The following is a 22,284-nucleotide window of genomic DNA, read 5'->3' on the forward strand; positions in this document are numbered from 1 at the left end:
GACAGGTGTCTTTTATACTGATAACGAGTTCAAACAGGTGCCATTAATACAGGTAATGAGTAGAGGACAGAGGAGCCTGTTAAAGTTGTTGTTACAGGTCTGTGAGAGCCAAAAATTTTGCTTGTTTGTAGGTGACCAAATACTTATTTTACCGAGGAATTTACCAATTAATTCATTAAAAATCCTACAATGTGATTTCCTGGATTCTTTCCTCCCCCATTCTGTCTCTCATAGTTTAAGTGTACCTATGATGAAAATTACAGGCCTCTCTCATCTTTTTAAGTGGGAGAACTTGCACAATTGGTGGCTGACTAAATACTTTTTTGCCCCACTGTATGTCATCCAGTGCTACGCTCCTACAAATGAAGCTGAAGAGGAGATAAAGGACGACTTTTATTACCAGCTTCAAGCAGTGCTGGACAGAAGGGGAGCTAAAGACATCACAATCCTCATGGGTGACTTCAATGCCAAGATTGGAGCAGATAACACAGGATATGAGGACGTCATGGGCATTCATGGACTTGGACAGATGAATGAAAATGGCGAGCGCTTTGCAGACCTGTGTTCCTTGAACGAGTTGGTGATTGGAGGAAGCATCTTTCCACACAAGCGAATTCACCTGGCCACATGGAGGTCTCCAGACCACATCATGGAAAACCAGATCGACCACATGTGTATCAGTAGGAAATTCAGGAGATCCTGCCAGGACGTATGGGTGATGCGAGGCGCCGATGTGTTGTCTGATCACCACCTGCTCCTGATGACAGCTAGGCTCAGACTCAAGAAGTTTCACACAACTACCAACACGCGCACCAAGTACAACATGGGACTTCTTAGAACCAAGGAGGTGCAGACGGCATTCCAGATCAGCCTTCAGAACCGGTTCCAGCCATTGCAGGAACTTGTTGAGGAGGGGGAGGTGGACATAGAGTGTCAGTGGGAGCACACGAAGAAAGCTTGGCGTGACACGTGTGAAGAAGTGCTGGGAAAGAAGAAAGTGCAGCACAAGGAGTGGATTTCTGAAGCCACCTTGAAGAAGATAGAAGCGAGGAAAGCAAAGAAAGCAGTGCTCAACACGAGCAAGACGAGAGCTGCAGAAGCATATTGCGGTACATTTTATTCCAAGAGAAAGCTTGAAATGAAGTTATCTGTGCTTTTAGAGCTTGTGATAACATTGCAATAGCTATGCAGTCTGGTTAGTCAAATGACTAAGATTTTAGAATAATCTTGCCAAATAAAGAGAATGTAGAAATCTTTCTTTTCTAGTAGTGTTAGCTACCCGATATGACTTCGAGTTTGAAAAGAGTTTCCTAGCATGTCAGGTGGCGTTTCACTGACTAGCTAGCTTAATGTTAAACCACCATGATGGCACAGCATGCGTTCATTTTGTGAATTCACATGTCTGTCTTTGGTAACAGCAGTCAGTATTGTAAGCCTTGTGGCAATAATACAACAATGCATTGACAGAAAATGTACTTTTAATACTTAAGTATTTTTAAAAGCAAGTACTTCAGTACTTTAACTTAAGTAAAAATTTGACTCTACAACTTTCACTTGTATCGGAGTAACATTTGACCAGTGGGATCTATACTTTGACTTAAGTAATGAAGTTGGGTACTTTGTCCACCTCTGCGTAGTACACAGCCAGTACTTGCCAGAAATTCCTGCAGCTCCTTCAGTGTTGCTGTAGGCCTCTTGGCAGCCTCCCTGACCAGTTTTCATCTGGTCTTTTCATCAATTTTGGAGGGATGTCCAGTTCTCAGTAATGTCACTGTTGTCCCATATTTTCTCCACTTCTTGATGACTGTCTTCACTATGTTCCATGGTATATCTAATGCTGTAGAAATTTTTTTGTACCCTTATCCTGACTGATGCCTTTCAACAATGAGATCTCTTTGATGCTTTGTAAGCTCTCTGTGAACCCTGGCTTTTGCTGGAGGATGCAACTGAGTGAATGCCTGAACTTTATTTGGGGTTAATCAGAGTAATTTTAATTGATGGCAGGTGTGTACCCAAAACGACTGAATGCTGTAATTAAATCAAAAGCTGCTTCAACAAAGTATTAGTTTAAGGGTGTGCACACTTATGCAACCAGCTTATTATGTTTTTTTATTTATGCCCTCCCCCAACAGATTTGTTTGTTTTTCAATTGAATTGTACAGGTTATAGGTCACATTAAAGGTGGGAAAAGTTTTGAAATTATTTATTGTGGTCTCATAGGTTTTTCTGATGTAAAACAATAATTTTAACAGGGTGTGTACACTTTATATCCACTGTATCAGTTATTTATAAGATTCCACTACACAACTAATAAGCAGGAACAGTGGGTTTGTTCCGCTAATTTTGCACAGAGCAGGTGTCTCATTTGCTGGAATAAAATGAACTGGAAAGATTTTTAATTCTTCAGGGATAATGGGAGCAAGTTTGCTGACACAAGTTAATTTGGCATTATGCAAACTAGCTAGCATTACAATTAAGTAGTATGTTAGATAAACATATTTAGCTAGTAGCTGATTAAATCATCTGCCTTTACACTGGGAGGTTAGCTAAAACTGACATTTTCACACTTGGTAAGTAAGTGTCAGTTCAGTGAAATGACTTGTTCATAAATGCATTCAGTTGCATAGTTTACACAAATGTACAGCTTGATCATGCCCATGTCTAAGGCAAACAGCTTGAGCAGTGTAAAAATGATAGTGTGTCTACTAATCGTTGCTTTGACCAAATGAGCTTCAATGGGACTCAGTGAATTCATGAGCACAACCAAATCTGCTGAATGAGAGACAAGTGAATCTTGGACATGTCCAAATAATTTGCAAGTCCAAGACTAAACCACATGCATGAAAAGACTCTTAAGACATTAAATAAATAGTAAAGTAGTAGTAGACTGTCAATAAACAGTAAAGTTACCCTGGATTCATTTTATGAGCCAAAAATGTAAAATCAAGCCAAACCTCCAAAATCTGCCTCCCATATGTCCTGATCTGCTGCAGCTCCAGACCCTGGATCTTTTTGGGGTTGCAGTACTTCTTCAGGAATGCTTCTTTTGGTTTTACCTAACATCAGTACACAAGACATTCAAATAACAATAATTAAAGCATAAAAACAAAGCTTAAATTGGCAAACAACGTTGTAAATATTTTGATTAAAAAAATGCAATATGCATTATAAAATGATACATACCTTGCAAATATGATCCCTAAGTGTGCCTTTTTCATTAAAAATTCTGATTACTACTGCTGAGGACTCAATAGTTGAGGCATAGGTGACTGGACAGATATATGGGTGCTAAAAGTCCAAAAAGACAGCAAAAGCACAAGTTACACATAGCAGAGGCTGTCCATTTTTTCATTCTTCATTATTACATAAAAGGGAGGGGGGAGAAGTCATAGGGTTGTGTATTATGACTCCTCTCAGTAAAAGAGATAATCTCAATAGCAAATTAAAAACAACCAATGATACATGAGAGGCTCAGAGGCCATGCCTCCTCCAGTGGCAAGAGGTCACACCTCCTTCACTGAAAAGGACAGCCACCACACCTCCTAAACTGAAACTGACAGAGGTCATGGCTCCTTTACTGAGACTTACAGACACAGAGGAGACACTTTCTCCACTGTGAGTGACAGACACAGGAGCCACACCTCCTTAACTGAGAGACTTACAGACAGAGAAGCCACACCCCATTCACTTAGACTGACAAAGAGGGCTGTTACAAACCTGACCATTATGTTTTGAAAGAACAGGATGTATGGTTCAAAAGTGTCTGCACTGAAAGAGGAGTTTCCTTTTCTTTGTTAGCAGAACAAAATCAATTTACATTCATCTGATCAAACAGTTATGAGGTTTCCACCCCCTCATTCTCTCACATGACTGAAAGATTGTAAAGAAAGAGGAATGAATTGTCAAAACAATAAGTAAATACTCCTCCAGAAAATTCTTTTGGAGTCAGAATAATACAGCCAAGCTACAACTATCGTCTCTGTAACCCCTGAGATTTTTAATAAATCAGTTTAATTTCAGAGAAGTCAAAGATCAATCAAGTATTCAGCTGTGCAAAATGGTGAATGGTCTAAACTATGCTACAGGTGGCATCACAAATAATGAAGTTTCAGGAAACGTACAAATTAAAGAATAAAACATGACTGGGTGATGTGATGCAAAGAAGAGGGCTGTTACCACCCCATTAATTATTTTCCAGGAACAGGACACCCTGAAGTGTTATTTTCCTCTTATACAACAGCAATTTGTCAACTAATATAAAAATTTATTAGATATATAGAGGATATTGCATGGTTGTGCAAAGATCTGAAGTCTACCTTTGTGTGGTGAACATTCACAAGTGAGCAAAGTGAACAAGTGAAAATATTTTCAACACGAGAAGATAAAAACTTCATATATTTGTGACACCGTGTAATGGTCTTTATTATATGGACACAGCCACAAAAAAAAAAAAAAAAACAAGAAAAAAAAAGAACCCACCCCACAAGTTAATCAAAAGAATTTTAATTTTGAACTGGTTTGCCATTTTGACAATGCACATCTCGTCAGTGGGAAAACTCAGGAGTGACATCAAAGTGAAATATCGGAAAATAGGTCACTCAGATCAACGATGTATTCCATATGAAAAATAGAGTTTTTCAACATGAGCAGATAAACTTCATATCTTCAAGCCAATGCATGATTTTCTTTTTATTATACAGACACATTGACAAACAGGGGCGGCACAGTGGTGTAGTGGTTAGCGCTGTCGCCTCACAGCAAGAAGGTCCTGGGTTCGAGCCCCGGGGCCGGCGAGGGCCTTTCTGTGTGGAGTTTGCATGTTCTCCCCGTGTCCGCGTGGGTTTCCTCCGGGTGCTCCGGTTTCCCCCACAGTCCAAAGACATGCAGGTTAGGTTAACTGGTGACTCTAAATTGACCGTAGGTGTGAATGTGAGTGTGAATGGTTGTCTGTGTCTATGTGTCAGCCCTGTGATGACCTGGCGACTTGTCCAGGGTGTACCCCGCCTTTCGCCCGTAGTCAGCTGGGATAGGCTCCAGCTTGCCTGCGACCCTGTAGAAGGATAAAGCGGCTAGAGATAATGAGATGAGACATTGACAAACAAAAAGTACCCAAATTTATCAAAAACAGCTCCTTGATTTTCTTGCGAGTGACAGATATTTGTGTCATGGTTTTGGGTCTCCATGTCCCAGATGTAGTTCATATGAAAAATATGAGTGGTTTATTTCCCAGTAAAACACTCATGTCCATATATCTTCTTCTTTTGGCTGCTCCCGATTAGGGGTCACCACAGCGGATCTTTTGTCTCCATTGCTCCCTGTCTTCCGCATCCTTCTCTACCACACCTGCCACTTTCATGTCCTCTCTCACCACATCCATGTATCTCCTCTTTGGCCTTCCTCGTTTTCGTTTGCCTGGCAGCTCCATCCTCAACATTCTCCTTCCCACATGCTCTGCATCTCTTCTCAGAACGTGCCCATACCATCTCAGTCTCATCTCTCTTAGCTTAATTCCCAAGCTCTCCACATGTGCTGTCCCTCTGATGTGCTCATTCCTTATCCTGTCCAACCTTGTCACTCCCATCGCTAATCTTAACATCCTCAACTCTGCCACCTCCAACTTTGCCTCCTGTCTCTTCATTAAGGGTACGGTCTCCAATCCATACATCACAGCTGGTCTCACTACTGTCTTATGCATCTTACTTTTCACTTTTGCTGGGACTTTCCTATCACAAATGACTCCCGAAATCCTTCTCCAACTGCTCCACCCTGCCTGCACTCTCTTTCCCACCTCACTATCGCAGCCCCCATTTTCCTGCACAGTTGACCCCAGGTACTTGAATTCACCAACTTTCTTTACGTCTACTCCTTGCATCTTCACTACACACTCATCCCCATTCTCAGTGATGCACATGTATTCTGTTTTGCTAACTTTTCATTCCACATGTTAGATTTGGCACAGTTTTACGCTGGATGCCCTTCCTGACACAACCCTCTCCAGTTTATCCGGGCTTGGGACTGGCGCCAAGAGTACACTTATGCACCCCCAGTAGCTGGATATACAGTGGGGCAAAAAAGTATTTAGTCAGTCACCAATTGTGCAAGTTCTCCCACTTAAAAAGATGAGAGAGGCCTGTCATTTTCATCATAGGTATACCTCAACTATGAGAGACAAAATGAGAAAAAAATCCAGAAAATCATTGTCTGATTTTTAAAGAATTTATTTGCAAATTATGGTGGAAAATAAGTATTTGGTCAATAAAAATTCATCTCAATACTCTGTTATATACCCTTTGCTGGCAATGACAGAGGTCAAACGTTTTCTGTAAAAGTTTTCACAAGGTTTTCACACACTGTTGCTGGTATTTTGGCCCATTCCTCCATGCAGATCTCCTTTAGAGCAGTGATGTTTTGGGGCTGTCGCTGGGCAACACGGACTTTCAACTCCCTCCAAAGATTTTCTATGGGGTTGAGATCTGGAGACTGGCTAGGCCACTCCAGGACCTTGAAATGCTTCTTACGAAGCCACTCCTTCGTTGCCCGGGCGGTGTGTTTGGGATCATTGTCATGCTGAAAGACCCAGCCACGTTTCATCTTTAATGCCCTTGCTGATGGAAGGAGGTTTTCACTCAAAATCTCACGATACATGGCCCCATTCAATCTTTCCTTTACACGGATCAGTTGTCCTGGTCCCTTTGCAGAAAAACAGCCCCAAAGCATGATGTTTCCACCCCCATGCTTCACAGTAGGTATGGTGTTCTTTGGATGCAACTCAGCATTCTTTCTCCTCCAAACACAAGTTGAGTTTTTACCAAAAAGTTCTATTTTGGTTTCATCTGACCATATGACATTCTCCCAATCCTCTTCTGGATCATCCAAATGCTCTCTAGCAAACTTCAGACGGGCCTGGACATGTACTGGCTTAAGCAGGGGGACACGTCTGGCACTGCAGGATTTGAGTCCCTGGCAGCGTGGTGTGTTACTGATGGTAGCCTTTGTTACTTTGGTCCCAGCTCTCTGCAGGTCATTCACTAGGTCCCCCCGTGTGGTTCTGGGATTTTTGCTCACCGTTCTTGTGATCATTTTGACCCCATGGGGTGAGATCTTACATAGAGCCCCAGATCGAGGGAGATTATCAGTGGTCTTGTATGTAAGCTGCTTACCTATTGCAGATTCCGTCTTCCCAGCCTGGTGCAGGTCTACAATTTTGTTTCTGGTGTCCTTTGACAGCTCTTTGGTCTTGGCCATAGTGGAGTTTGGAGTGTGACTGTTTGAGGTTGTGGACAGGTGTCTTTTATACTGATAACGAGTTCAAACAGGTGCCATTAATACAGGTAACGAGTGGAGGACAGAGGAGCCTGTTAAAGAAGTTGTTACAGGTCTGCGAGAGCCAGAAATCTTGCTTGTTCGTAGGTGACCAAAACTTATTTTACCGAGGAATTTACCAATTAATTCATTAAAAATCCTACAAATGTGATTTCCTGGATTCTTTCCCCCCATTCTGTCTCTCATAGTTGAAGTGTACCTATGATGAAAATTACAGGCCTCTCTCATCTTTTTAAGTGGGAGAACTTGCACAATTGGTGGCTGACTAAATACTTTTTTGCCCCACTGTATATCAGGGCTTTACATTAGCACCCACCCACCCGCCAAATGCGGGTAAAATTCGGCTTTGGCGGGTAATGACTTTAGTCTCACTAGCCACTTTGGTGGATGGTTTATTTTGTGGTACGACAATATATTTTAATTGTAGTTTTCTCTGAAGGCATCTGATATAATAAATGCATTGCAATGTAATATTACGCGCCCCTACAGCTCCCATGAGCACCCGCATAAACAAACATTCTGACACAACATGTTAGAATTGTTTAGAACGTTCGTTAACATCTCAGATAAAATCAGTGATACGGTAACCTGCGGTTAATGAACGAAGCAACAAAGTTGCTGAGGATTGACAAGTGCACTATGTGGCGGCATATAGCTGGAGTTTCAAACCCTGCTGCTCAGGGAAAAAGGGGCAGAGATGATCAGAGCCGGAGGCAGCATTTTAAAAATCACTAAGGTCCGTGATGCACAAAGCGCGCGCCGAAAAATTTGACATATTTAAATGAGAGGGGTGAATTACACACCACACAAGAGATCTCATCTCATTACCTCTCGCTGCTTTATCCTGTTCTACAGGGCCGCAGGCAAGCTAGAGCCTATCCCAGCTGACTACGGGTGTCCAGGTACACCCTGGACAAGTCGCCAGGTCATCACAGGGCTGACACTTAGGCCAAGTTTACATTAGACCGTATCTGTCTCGTTTTCTTCGCGGCTGCACTGTCCGTTTACATTAAAACGCCTGGAAATGCCGGGAAACGGGAATCCGCCAGGGTCCAAGTATTCAATCTAGATCGTGTCTGGTCCGGTGCTGTGTAAACATTGAGAATACGCGGATACGCTGTGCTGAGCTCTAGCTGGCGTCGTCATTGGACAACGTCACTGTGACATCCACCTTCCTGATTCGCTGGCGTTGGTCATGTGACGCGACTGCTGAAAAACGGCGCGGACTTCCGCCTTGTATCACCTTTCATTAAAGAGTATAAAAGTATGAAAATACTGCAAATACTGATGCAAATACTGCCCATTGTGTAGTTATGATTGTCTTTAGGCTTGCCATCCTTCCACTTGCAAGTGGTAAGTGATATGCGCTGGGATCACACACACAGCGGCTCAGTCCCGAATCACTGCTTGTGCACGTCACTCGCGCGCTCTGTGAGCTGCGCAGGGCCGGAGTGCGCACCCTCCAGAGGGCACTCGCTGTTCAGGACGGAGTGATTTGGAGCGCAGGATGCCTGCGGAGCCGAGCGTATCTGTGTATTGGTGTTGCTGTGTGCACGCAAATCGTGTATTGGTGTTGCTGTGTGCACACTAATCGTTTTAAAAACATTAATCTGATGATCCGCTGATACGGTCTAATGTAAACCCCACCATAGACACAGGACAACCATTCACACTCACATTCACACCTACGGTCAATTTAGAGTCACCAGTTAACCTAACCTGCATGTCTTTGGACTGTGGGGGAAACCGGAGTACCCGGAGGAAAACCATGCGGACACGGGGAGAACATGCAAACTCTGCACAGAAAGGCCCTTGCCGGCCACGGGGCTCAAACCCAGACCTTCTTGCTGTGAGGCGACAGCGCTAACCACTACACCACCGTGCTGCCACAGATTGGCTAGTTCATAGCAAAACCGAAAATACGCTGTACTGCGAAGACTGTAGAAAGTCTGGCAAAGACAGGCACCAGTAATTTTAAACTCAAAACTATAAAGGACCACGAAAAGTCAAATGCACACATCGGTAGTATAACATCGAAACCGGCGAAGACGGCTGGTTCACTACAGGACAGCATTGCTTTCAAGTCCCTGGGTGTCATGAAGTCAGCTGAGCTGGAGAGGATGGAGCTGCTGTTTAGAAATGTTCACGCGATTGTAAAGAAGTTGATCCCACCCCAGCTATCAACTTATGGCCTGCTGGAAGCCTCAGGTCACGAAGACCATTTTTCATGGACCATTCAGACTCATCTGATGATGAATGTAATGAGGACATTTAATGTCTCTCTCTACACATGTTCACACACACACACACACACACACACACACACACACACACACTTAATAGATAATACATAATAATACTTGATAATACACAATACTTGCATATCAAAACATCAAATGTTTTTCAATGACAAATGTTTCTGGAGTGGCAGACTGGGGTGGTGGTCCCTCTTTTTAAGAAAGGGGACCGGAGAGTGTACTCCAATTATAGGGGAATCACACTTCTCCGCCTCCCAGGGAAGGTTTACTCCAGGGTACTGGAGAGGAGAATTCGACCAATAGTCGAACCTCGGATCCAGGAGGAACAATGCGGTTTTTGTCCTGGTCGCGGAACACTCGACCAGCTCTATACCCTTCATAGGGTGCTCGAGGGTTCATGGGAGTTTGCCCAACCAGTCCACATGTGCTTTGTGGATCTGGAGAAGGCATTCGACGGTGTCCCTCGTGGTATTCTGTGGGGGGGTGCTTCGGGAGTATGGGGTTTGGGGCTCTTTGCTAAGGGCTGTCCGGTCCCTGTACGAATGGAGCAAGAGTCTGGTTTGCATTGCTGGCAGTAAATCAGACCCGTTCCCAGTGCATGTTGGACTCCGGCAGGGCTGCTCTTTGTCACCGGTTCGGTTCATAATTTTTATGGACAGAATTTCTAGGTGCAGCCAGGGGCCGGAAGGAATCCTGTTTGGGAACCACAGGATTTCATCTCTGCTTTTTGTGGATGATGTTGTCCTGTTGGCTTCTTCAAACCAGGACCTTCAGCATGCACTGGGGCAGTTTGCAGTCGAGTGTGAAGTGGCTGGGATGAGAATCAGCACCTCCAAGTCCGAGGCCATGGTTCTCGACCGGAAAAGGGTGGCTTGCCCTCTCCAGGTTGGTAGAGAAGTCCTGCCTCAAGTGGAGGAGTTTAAGTATCTTGGGATCTTGTTCACGGGTGAGGGAAGGATGGAGCGTGAGATTGACAGGCGGATCGGTGCAGCCTCCACAGTGATGCGGTCGCTTTACCGGTCTGTTGTGGTGAAGAAGGAGCTGAGCCAAAAGGCGAAGCTCTCAATTTACCGGTCAATCTACGTTCCGACTCTCACCTATGGTCATGAGCTTTGGGTAATGACCGAAAGAACAAGATCGCGGATACAAGCGGCCGAAATGAGTTTCCTTCGCAGGGTGGCTGGGCGCTCCCTTAGAGATAGGGTGAGAAGCACAGTCACTCGGGAGGAGCTCGGAGTAGAGCCGCTGCTCCTCCACATAGAGAGGAATCAGCTGAGGTGGCTCGGGCATCTTTTTCGGATGCCTCCTGGACGCCTCCCTGGGGAGGTGTTCTAGGCATGTCCCCCCGGGAGGAGGCCCTGGGGAAGACCCAGGACACGCTGGAGGGACTATGTCTCTCGGCTGGCCTGGGAACGCCTCGGTGTTCTTCCCGAGGAGCTGGCCGAGGTGTCTGGGGAAAGGGAAGTTTGGGCTTCCATGCTTAGACTGCTGCCTCCGCGACCCGGCCCCGGATAAAGCGGAAGACGACGAGATGTTTTGAATTGGACTTTTAATATTAGAATCAATTCAGTTGTACTGAATGTTATTTTTCATATTATACAATATTTCATATTGTACGGGGCTTGAATTTGAGTTCAATAAACAGAATACTCTATATTTTTGTCTGAATTGGTTCCATATTTTCATATAGGGAGCTACCTTAACAGCACTGAATACCTGAGTGTTACTGTAGAGATATATTATATGCTGTCATTCATAATTAAATCTAGATCTTCCGAAACTTTAACGTATCATGGTGAAGAAAAAAAACTGCAATTTCCTGACAACAAAATTGTGGCTAGTGAAAAGGCTGAATGGCTAGTGACTCGGGAAAACCACTAGCCACAGTGGCCGGTGAGCAAAAAAGTTAATGTAATCCCCTGATTTTATATATGAATAAACATTACACATACATACATGTGTGAAGTTAGTTCCTGTTATCATTTAGATTATAGCAGCTATAAACAGTTGTTCCTCTACCAGTCTCTATCATCCCCCCCCCCCAAAAAAAAAGTGTCAAGTGTACTGAGAAGTGTAAAGTACTCTCTCCTGAAGATTGGCCCATGGTGGAAAACCTACAGTGCTGACAGTGGAGACTCCTTCTCAAGTCTGAGATTATGTGGAACATCTGTTATACAAATTTCAGTGAAGGAGTTATTACTATGGAATGATAATGTATTCAAACATGCTCATTAAAATAAACCTGTGATTTGAATTACTGCTAGCACTGTATTCGTCGTCAAAGCTGCAGTCATAGAAAATTAATACCTTATGGCCAATAAGATTTAGAAGAAGAAGAAACCTTTATTTGTCACATGCACACTTCAAGCACAGTGAAATTCATCCTCTGCATTTAACCCATCTGAAGCAGTGAACACAGGCACACACACCCAGAGCAGTGGGCAGCCACACTAGAGCACCCAGGGAGCAGTCAGGGGTTAGGTACCTTGCTCAAGGGCACCTCAGCCCAAGGCCACCCAACGTTAACCTAACTGCATGTCTTTGGACTGTGGGGGAAACTGGAGAACCCGGAGGAAACCCACGCAGACACAGGGAGAACATGTAAACTCCACACAGAAAGGCCCTCGCCGGCCACCGGGCTCAAACCCAGAACCTTCTTGGTGTGAGGCGACAGTGCTAACCACTACACCACCCTGCCGAATTCATCAGCACTATCGTATAAAAGATTGCCTGTATGATCCAAAATGTACTCAATCAGCTTCATCCAGCACATTTTGAATTAAAAGCAGCAGTAGCAACAACAGCAAAATAAATAAATAAATAAATAAAATAAAAATTCAAACAACAATAAAAAAAAGATATACAGGTCGTCGTTTGGTTATGACTGACCGTAAACCGATCTGGTCGTAAGTCGGCCTATGTTAAATGAACGCAAGTATATTGTGATGTGTAATGATATTGTAATTATCTTAAAGTCTTATTTTATCAACATTTTCTTATTTCATTACCTTGGCTCATTATTTGGTTTAAGTCAAACACTGCATACTACACTGCGTACAGTACAATTCGTTTAATATGTGCAAAACAAAAAATACGAAATACAGGTGTGAAAAATAGAAAACATTTTAGTTTGAAACATACCAAAATACAAATGTAAAAAACATAGCAAAATACAAAATTTAGTGACTGCTGGCATCACTGGTGCTTGGCTGTGGGTCGTCTACATCAACTGTTGCAGCGCTGGCGGGAGCATTTGCTCGTTTCATAAACCAGGAGCTGGGGTGGAAACTGTATGACGGAGTGAGCGAGGGAGCGCGCGAGAGACTGCACATGTGCCTAGAGCTGGGGCGGAAACTGTTGTACGCGGCGAGAGGCGCTGCCGGGAGCTGGGGCGGAAACTGTCGTACGCTCAGCTGGGAAACACTTGCCAGTCATAACCAGACGGTCGTAAAGTCGATCGGTCGTAAGTCAACGACTACCTGTACACTAATCAGACCAATTTGAGAGCTTTCCAGGCATGGCCTAATATTCTAATAGGCATGTTTGATTAACATCCTGAATCACCATTCAAGAAGCACTAAACACAATAGCACACGAACGAAGAAGTACTACTGGTCAACCCTCACTCGGTTTTATTCTCTAGGTTGACCAGACTCACAGATCACACAAGCATTGCTAGTGTTGACAAAAGCCATGTGTGAGGGACAAGTGACATGAGCCTTGTGATTGGTAAGGGTAAATCTTAGACAAGTGTTACCCAATACTAGCTCCGCCCATTTTAGTTCAAAAGTTCATAAACACTTTGGGAATAATGACTTGCAGGAATATGCTGTTTGAGAATAGTCTCAGATGTCAGATTGCTAGAATGATTTGTGGTGATTTTGCATCAGCACTCCCATCCCAAAGGAATGTACAACATTTCCTCTTTTTTTTTTAAATGAAGAGTCAGGCTTTTCTGAGTCACAAACCAGACTCAGCTTTGTCCGCATGCCTACACAATCTTGTGCATTCCTGAAATCCATTGCACAAGAAGCCCACTAGGAAGTAATACGATTGGTTTCATCTACAGCCAGTTGAAAATATCAGTGTCTAACGGTTAACTGGTCAAACACAACTGGGGGCAACCCCAGATTCATTCATATAAATTAACAAACCCTGTGTCCAAAATCACTCACTCGTTCACTACTTCCTACTCACTATACAGGGAATTACTACATAGAGGACTATATAGTGAGCTCATTGGTAAAATGAAAAAACACTTCCGGACAATACTCCACAGCATTGTTATTTACGTTATTACTGTTGCACAATTAAAACGTGCCAGATCAGTCGGCTGGTGAGTTTTCAAAATAATAAATACATGCATGTACAATATTTGTGTGATAAATACATATTATACTGAGCATATTTCCCACATTAATAAATACAAAGTACTTTGTGTCTGCTGCATATCTTTCAGTTCTTTTAAAGGTCCCCTTGCATCGTTTTTTCATTAATTGTGCGGTGGTCTCTAGTATAAATGAATGCCCTGTGAGCCGGTTTTGGTGAAAAAAAATGCTGTGGTTCTCCTGTTTCAGGCTGTTCTAGTTTGGTGGAGGAGTGGGTGGCGGGAGAACAACAGGATTTCAGCTCTTACTCATTAATATTCATGACATGTAAACGTGTTACCTCTGATTGGCTAACAGCATTGTGACGCTACCTCCAGTGGGTCAGAACAAGCGGATGTGGGTGTCTTTGTAAAAACTGTTTTGATTGGCTATTATGGTCTCGACATCGATGTTTTGACCAATAACAATGTAGATAACACAAATTTTACATCACTTTCAACGAGATTTAAATGAGACTAAAGATGGCGACTTACAAATAATGTGTAAACATCGTTGGAGTTAATAAAGTTCGAACAGCATGAAGGAACATACCACAACCCCCCGAAATTAATTTAAAAAAAAAAATTCTCAACGGATTTGGCATAATATAAAAAGGTTGTTTTTTACTCAGAAAAAGCGGAAATCCGCCGAAAAGCGGAAAACTCTCATCCCTGCCTAGCTTGTGACCATGTCATGCATGCTAACGTGGAGAATATGAACATGCTATTTTGTAACAAAAACCTTTGAACAAAAAGTTCATGTTTTACTTACAGCTTGTGAGCTGGTGGTCGATCGTCTTGACTACAGATCCAAGTATTAAAAACAACCTCGAAGCAAAACCACTACTGAAGGCACTGAAGTTTGGAAAGTCACTGTGGTTGAAATGATCAGAACACAGTACTAATGTTGCATTATACTTCGCTGGTGGTGTTCCAAAGATAAATTCCAACCATGTTCAGACATGTTTTCAGCTTGCTGTTAGGTCCTCTTCGTTAAATAACACAGGCACGAACTTGTTCAGACATGTTTTCAGCTTGCTGTTAGGTCCTCTTCGTGAGCTACTGATGAGATGGGCTCTGCTATCTCTCCTCGCGCTTTCTTCCCGTGGGTGGTCGCAGGCCAAGGTGGGCGAGGCCATGAATACTAATTTTCGAGGTGACGTCACTTCGTATGGCTTTTTCTGATCCGCTTGTATTTCGGACTATTTTCTTTCATAAGCTAATACAGGGAATGGGAGTAGAATTACATTTTCACATGCAGCATGCATATGCAACTCGGAGTGAACTATGGTATTTCAAAAAGAGCCAGTATTAAACGTTTTTGGTGGAAGGGCACCTTTAAATCAAAGCTGAATACTTTCTCCTTTGCTGCTGCCTTTTATTAAATCAAAATTTGAGGCTTTTGATTAATTCCTCACTCTGCACTGTAACTTTTATTACCTCCGCCAAGGAGGTTATGTTTTCAGTAGCAGTGGTTTGTTTGTTCTTCTGTAATGTTGCTAACAGACAAAGTTATGAACGGATTGCTCTGAAATTTTTTCCAGAGGTGTGACTGGGCACAAGTAACAATCCATTAAATTTTGGCGGTGATCTGGATCACCTTCTGGATCCCGGATTTTTTTTTTTTAAAGGATTCTTGGCGGAGGTCTGCGCTCTCCAAGTGCTTTTCTAGTTCTTGTATTTTATCTGTCTTATTCTATTTTAGCTTTTTTCTATTCTCTTACTATTTTTAATTTTGTACTTGAATGTCTGTTTATAACGCGTTTCCTCCTCCGTCCATTAATCCCAAACACCCTTTTTTTCCAGCATGACTGCAATGCATGATGGTACATATTGCTTGGTTAGTGACCATCAGTTGTACACTACTTTTTATGATGCATTGTGGGATACTTTGAGTCCACTATATAGGGTGTAATAATTCTCACTATACATTCGGACAGCATTACAAAATGGCAAACTCACTATATAATCCACTATATAGTGAGTGAATTCAGACACGGGGAAAGTTTCAGTTCCATATTAGTTGAACAATAACACAGATGATATTTTATCAGTTGGATACTTTCACTTCCAAAGTGAAAACTTACAGTCAGGGACGGAAGCAGCTTCATCATTGACTGCACATCTTTGTCTGATAAGAACTTATCAGGACCAAAATCAACCTGATATCAGAGGCAGAAACAATATATCAGAAAAATAAAGTGCTAATTTTTTTTTATACTTCATGTAAAAAGATTTATGAGGAAGCTACATACAAGCCAAGTATTTAATCAGTTCCAAAAACAAACAAATAGTGATTTACAAACATTCTTCGTGGATCTAAGTAAAATTAAGATTGCACAACAAGCAGAATTAAGCAATAACGGACCACAGTACAGGATTACACTGAGTTGATGCAAATGCTTACACAAACGCTTTCCATGTTAGGGGTAAAAAGAGAACTCACCCAACTTAAGACTTGTCGCTCTTTGGGCTGCTCTTTGTTTTTAACTAAGAAGTACCGCTTTCGCAATCTCCAACCTGTAAAGAAATTCATAATTTCATTACTTTTAAATGTTCCTCACTGTGGTCTATAATGAAGATGTACAATAGAAAAATCATGTACGACCATATTACTAACCAGAACATCAAATAATTATGAAAATATTTTCACTTGAAAATGAGGATGAAAAACTCCCATAAGGACAACTGTCTTCTCACATTCCTTATTTTGATCAAAAGTGTGTCACAAACAAGCATCTCCAATAAGCAAATCCCATAATTCTGTTCACCAGATGAAAGCTTTGGAAGACATCTGAACTGTCACTGCTACTAATTAATTTATATTACAGAAGTGCCTCCAGTTTTTATGAATGACTATTCATTCGTTGATTCTTCAGTAATTGTTTTATGCTGGTCACAGTTATGTTGGACCCAGAACTTACTCCAGGAATACTGAGTGCAAGGTGGGAACATACCCTGGAAGGGACACCAGTACAGGGCACCATACACACATATTCACAGTGAAGGGCAATTTGGTGTACCCAATCCTCATACTGGCATGTTTTGGGAGATGGGAGTAAACTGCTGAACTCAGAAAGAGCAACCACCACATAAACCATAGCCTGAGCTCAGGACCAAACCGGTGACTCATGAGCTGTGAGGTGGCAAACTACCTGCTGTGCCACCATGAAGCCAGAATTTATGAATATGCAAATTGGAAACATCCAACCCAATATTCATCATCCTGTCTTTTCCCCGTTTGGCATGTTGAACATGATTGGCACCAACACTGTATGATGTAATAACACTTTACTGTCATATGTTTAATACTAATTGTGATGGGGTTTTAAGCTTCCAGTTTTCTAAAAGACTGCACCAAAGCCAATTCAACTACAGTTTTCACAATTTGACTTTTTGCACAATCAAAGTAATTTCCAGTAAAAGTCAATCATACAAAATAATGCTTTTATAAAAGTTAGGGTGACTAATATTGGCACATTACAATCAGACTGTAATGGTTTGAAGGACTGCCAAGCAGGGTGGCCAAGAAGAGCCATTTTCAAACATCCATAAAGTGGGCGATAATGTATACTTGAAACATGGTTCAGGAGAACTGAGAAGCCAGGTTGTTGAAAATGGAAATAAATACCCAACAAAAGCAATTACTCAAACTGTGAATATGGAGAGAATAGACTAAGGCGTCTCTGATGCTTCTCAAGTTCCACTCTTTTGCTGTAATCATGCTGTAACTGTGAACCACTTCTCAAATGTCAGACTGATGGACTGCAGTCTTGCAAATTTTGGTCAAAATAAGCCAATAGAGATCTTGCAGTCACGTGACTGGAAAGTACACAACCGCCATCGTGTCGGTCAAAAACACCGCTGAATACTGCTGCACTCGTGTACAGAATGGATCAATTTCAACCGACGGACTACACGGCTCATTTTTCTAATGAACAGATAACTAGATATATGTCTAAAATAAACGATCTACAGATTTGTGACCCTTATGGCTTTCTGGACGGAGTTTTCACGACCGGATTTTGAACTGCCAGCGGAATACCCGGATGTGTATGATTACTTCATTAACTTTTCCTCGCTGTTCAGTGGTGAAGCACTGCGTGCTTATAAATCTCTGGACAGTTTCCTTTACAGAAATTCAGGATTTGTCAGCGACTCAGATGTGGCATCTTGTAAGCAAGAAAATGATCCTCACTGGATGGGTAAGTCACTTAAGTATTGAGTATAGCACTGACCAGCCGATTATAGAATAAGGTAATTCCAAATCGTCCGTGTTGTTTACATGGATCTGGCGTTGGAGAGGTAGAGGCTTGGCAGTGGAGGTTTGAGTGGCTGTTTTCTGAGCTTAGTCAACAGGCCGGCTCTGCCTGTAGCCTCGCTTTTGCTTCGGCTCCCGGCGCTGCCTCCTTCGCTTTGCTTCCGATAACAATCCACGGAGACCCCGCTGGTCTTGCAATCTGGTCTCGTCCGGAATGTTTGTTTTTTTTTCTCGTCCGGAATGTTGTGCATGCGATGGAAATCGCTACAAACCGTCATTTTCTGCTGGAAACCAATGTCCAGTAAGTCCATATGGTTGTAGTGGATATTGAAGTCCGGTACAGACGAACAACACGCAAAAATACACACAAAAAACATAAAAACCGTGCACAGGTAGGGAGAGCTTGTAGCCGCAGCCGTTGTAGTAGAATTGTATATAGTAGGGTTTTCCAGAAGAAAAGGCAGAAGTAAAAGCAGAAGTAGAACCAGAAGTAGAAGGCGGAATATGGCGTTTGACCGACACGATGGCGTCTGTCACAATCTGGATCGGCTGTGACGTCACATGCAAGATCTCTATTCCAACTTAAGTTGCTCAAGCTCATACTTATCTCGTCAGTGGCTTTTTCATCATTTGCTCTAGGTCTCAAGTTAAATTCATCAGATGGCTCAAACCTTTGCTTGAACAAATTTTAGTTTGGGGTATAAACTGCAACTCAAGACAATATCTTATGGAAAGCTGGGTCATTCTGGACAAAAACAAAACTTCCTTCCAAAACAATATGGGTGCAATAATATGATTACTAGAGCATTTAAAGCACATAAAATCAACCAGTTATTCAACATGACTCAGTAAAAGAGGTAAACATCCGACACCAGTGACATTGATGAGGATACCTGATGAGTCCAATGAGCCTAGTCCTTCGTGTTAATAATGGTATGACAAAAATACTCTTAATATACTTTGACCATAAAGGAAGATTGAAGAAAAACAGACATTTGACCTCGACCCTGTTTCGATCAACTCCAAAATAGAATTGTTTTACATGTTGAATGATAATAAGGAATGATAATTCCTTATACATCCTACAAACATTCAACAACTATTTATTGAGCTATCACGTTAACGAGAATCTAGGACAGATAGACAAAGCGGATGGACAACCCAAAAACATAATGCCGCCATCACTGAGTGTCAACTTTGAGGAGCAGGCTGCCTCACCTCCTTCACCAAGACTGTCAAAGTGAATGCATTCCTGGACAGCCCACCCACACGTGAAGTTTGTGCCAAAACTGCAAGCAAAAAGTCAGGGAGCGCAAACGAGAAAGCTGGAATCGCAACTAAAAATAAATTACGTCAAACAAAACTGAGAAAGACGCAGAACAAAAACAAAAGGTTTCTGAAGAGTAATAGACTGATATTTTGCACGAATAATTTGTTTGCCAGTCTAAAAAAAAATTGACTTTTTTTTGTATTTTGATTTGTCGTTTTTGTTTGATATTTCAAAAGTATTGTATGAACATTTTGGCACAAAATTGATTCCAGAAAAGTGCATATACACTGTAAATGTAGGGTAAACTGCATGCACTTTATGCATACAGCCATGTTTGTTGCCTGAACAGAACATTTCTCTAATTGCATCTCTGACTCATGCTTTGTGCAAATTGATTGCTTGAATTATTCTTCCAAATAAGAACTGTAGCTGGACTCATTTGTTTTGGCACTTCAACCCTTGCTAGCATCTGTGAGGAGCATCAAAACCAAGCTCAGCAAGTCAGCATTTAAGAACTTTCATTTTAACTTGATTAGACGACATGTTGGCATACACAGAAATGGGTTCATATTTGGCAAAAACAACAAGAACAATGGGTTACCAGACTGATGAGCTACAGAAGCCCTCTTGTTAAATACATTAATATTCTGCACTGAGAACTTTTGAATGTCTGATTCTTGGAAAAAGAGGATCTTTCCTTTTCTTCTTTAAACAAAACAAATAGGTAAAGCAAGTCAGAACAAACAGAAAAAACTGCATAGAGAAAAAAGGGGGGGGAGGGACATGGGTTACAGGACAAGAATTACATTCTATAAGCTAACATAATATTCTCAAACTGCTGCAAGTCGTCCTGACAGTCCTGTAATATTGTAATTACTACTAAGATTACTTTCCTGTAATAATTCAGTGCTTTGTCAGAGGTGTCAGGTCAAGAATTGACGGTCAACTTATAAACATGCATCACATGTTTGGATCCATCAACGGTAGTCTTGCCATTACTAAATGCCTCGGTCACAACCGGCCGTACGTGCTCCTATGGCTGGTCTACGTGCAAAAAACGCAAGAAACGCACGGAGGGCGTTTTTTGCCCTTGTGTGTATATTTATTGCATTTTATGTAGTATGCCAGCATAATCTAGTTTGTCCTTAGATAATAATATACACTGAGAACACATGGGGTAATAAAAATACACATACTGGAAGCAACCTGTGGTTCTATTTTTGTTCTCTACTCTGTATTTCAGATAGCTACTTTGCATCTATCTGCATTGGAAATGTGCACAGCTATAATATGAATCTGTGCAATAGACAAATACACAGTACATCCCAATAGTAAATGTTCTTCCACAAGTAGCTTACAAAAACACTGTAATAGCAACAGAAAAGTGCTAAGTTAAATACCAACTCAGTGTTCTGGTGGCCATGGCCCGAGTCTGCCACATACAACCTATTTGAAAAAGTGCTTAGAAATCTCATCTCATCTCATTATCTCTAGCCGCTTTATCTTGTTCTACAGGGTCGCAGGCAAGCTGGAGCCTATCCCAGCTGACTACAGGCGAAAGGCGGGGTACACCCTGGACAAGTCGCCAGGTCATCACAGGGCTGACACATAGACACAGACAACCATTCACACTCACATTCACACCTACGGTCAATTTAGAGGTCACCAGTTAACCTAACCTGCATGTCTTTGGACTGTGGGGGAAACCAGAGCACCCGGAGGAAACCCACGCGGACACGGGGAGAACATGCAAACTCCGCACAGAAAGGCCCTCGCCGGCCACGGGGCTCGAACCCGGACCTTCTTGCTGTGAGGCAACAGCGCTAACCACTACACCACCGTGCCGCCCCGTGCTTAGAAATGTGCATGGAAATTTATGTGGTATTTAAACAAAGTTTAAAAGGCTTTGCACAAAGCAAATATTTTTTACAACCAAAGAATCAAAGCCAATAAAAACCTTCAAAGCTGTCTTACTGGAAACACTGCTCCATTCTGCAAATTCATTCCTGAATTCACACAATAACTATGGATTTTTGGCTTATAGGAATGAGTTATTATGTAATGTCGGATATCTCACACTTGAAACTCAATAACTGGGGTTATAAATGACCTGACGCTGAAGAATTCTGGCTGTACACGCATATTGTTTTTATCTGAGCTGGATCAGAAAATGGCTTTATATGGTTTCCTGCAGTGTCAGCATTAATAGCTAGATTATCTCATTTGACTTACCCATGTCTTTTAAAGGCTCAACCACTTCCCATATCAGGTCTGATCTGAAATACATGGACACCTGCTGCAAGGCAATTTCTGAAAAAGATAAGTGTAAACGGTTAGATTATACACTAACCGTACCACAGTGCGGTTCAATACACGAATCTGATTGGTCAGAAATTGTGCATTATTTTCATAACATGTTCATGTTACAGCTGTAGTTCCAGCTGTAACATGAACAATACAGTAACGTGTTCCTTGTAATACATTACTGGCTGCATCTGAATTCTCAGTATGTACTAATGATGGTTAAGTACCTACTATCAGACCGTAACCATAGTATGTTCTATGAGTATACGAACAAATAGTCAGGACACAATTTGGACATACTCTGCCGCCATCTTACCTGTCCTCTGATTTGTATGTTCACAAATGACGTATACCTACATATGCCATGAAAAAAATAAACATTTCTGGCATTGCAAAAATGATTTAACAATCCCTGATACATTTGTACACTGCTGCAACAACAGCAGTTGGTTCACTTCGAACAGCCAACTTTTTTCTATTTTTCCCCCCAAAGGAATTTTTC

General features: G+C 42.1%; 1 protein-coding gene across 3 annotated transcripts in view; it reads right to left on the minus strand.

Annotated features, from left to right (window-relative positions):
• The window catches only part of pxk (PX domain containing serine/threonine kinase), an 87,140-nt gene that overhangs the window by 51,762 nt on the left and 13,094 nt on the right, over positions 1–22,284 (minus strand). For all 3 annotated transcript variants that reach the window (XM_060910061.1, XM_060910063.1, XM_060910062.1), the window contains exons 5-9: positions 21,711–21,788; positions 16,394–16,467; positions 16,035–16,109; positions 3,184–3,288; positions 2,955–3,056 (exon numbers count right to left, since the gene is read on the minus strand). In XM_060910061.1, coding sequence (XP_060766044.1) covers positions 2,955–3,056; positions 3,184–3,288; positions 16,035–16,109; positions 16,394–16,467; positions 21,711–21,788 — 434 coding nt within the window. The remainder of the gene's footprint in view (positions 1–2,954; positions 3,057–3,183; positions 3,289–16,034; positions 16,110–16,393; positions 16,468–21,710; positions 21,789–22,284) is intronic.

The sequence above is a fragment of the Neoarius graeffei genome, chromosome 26, assembly GCF_027579695.1.
Source record: "Neoarius graeffei isolate fNeoGra1 chromosome 26, fNeoGra1.pri, whole genome shotgun sequence".
NCBI classification, from domain to species: Eukaryota; Metazoa; Chordata; class Actinopteri; order Siluriformes; family Ariidae; genus Neoarius; species Neoarius graeffei.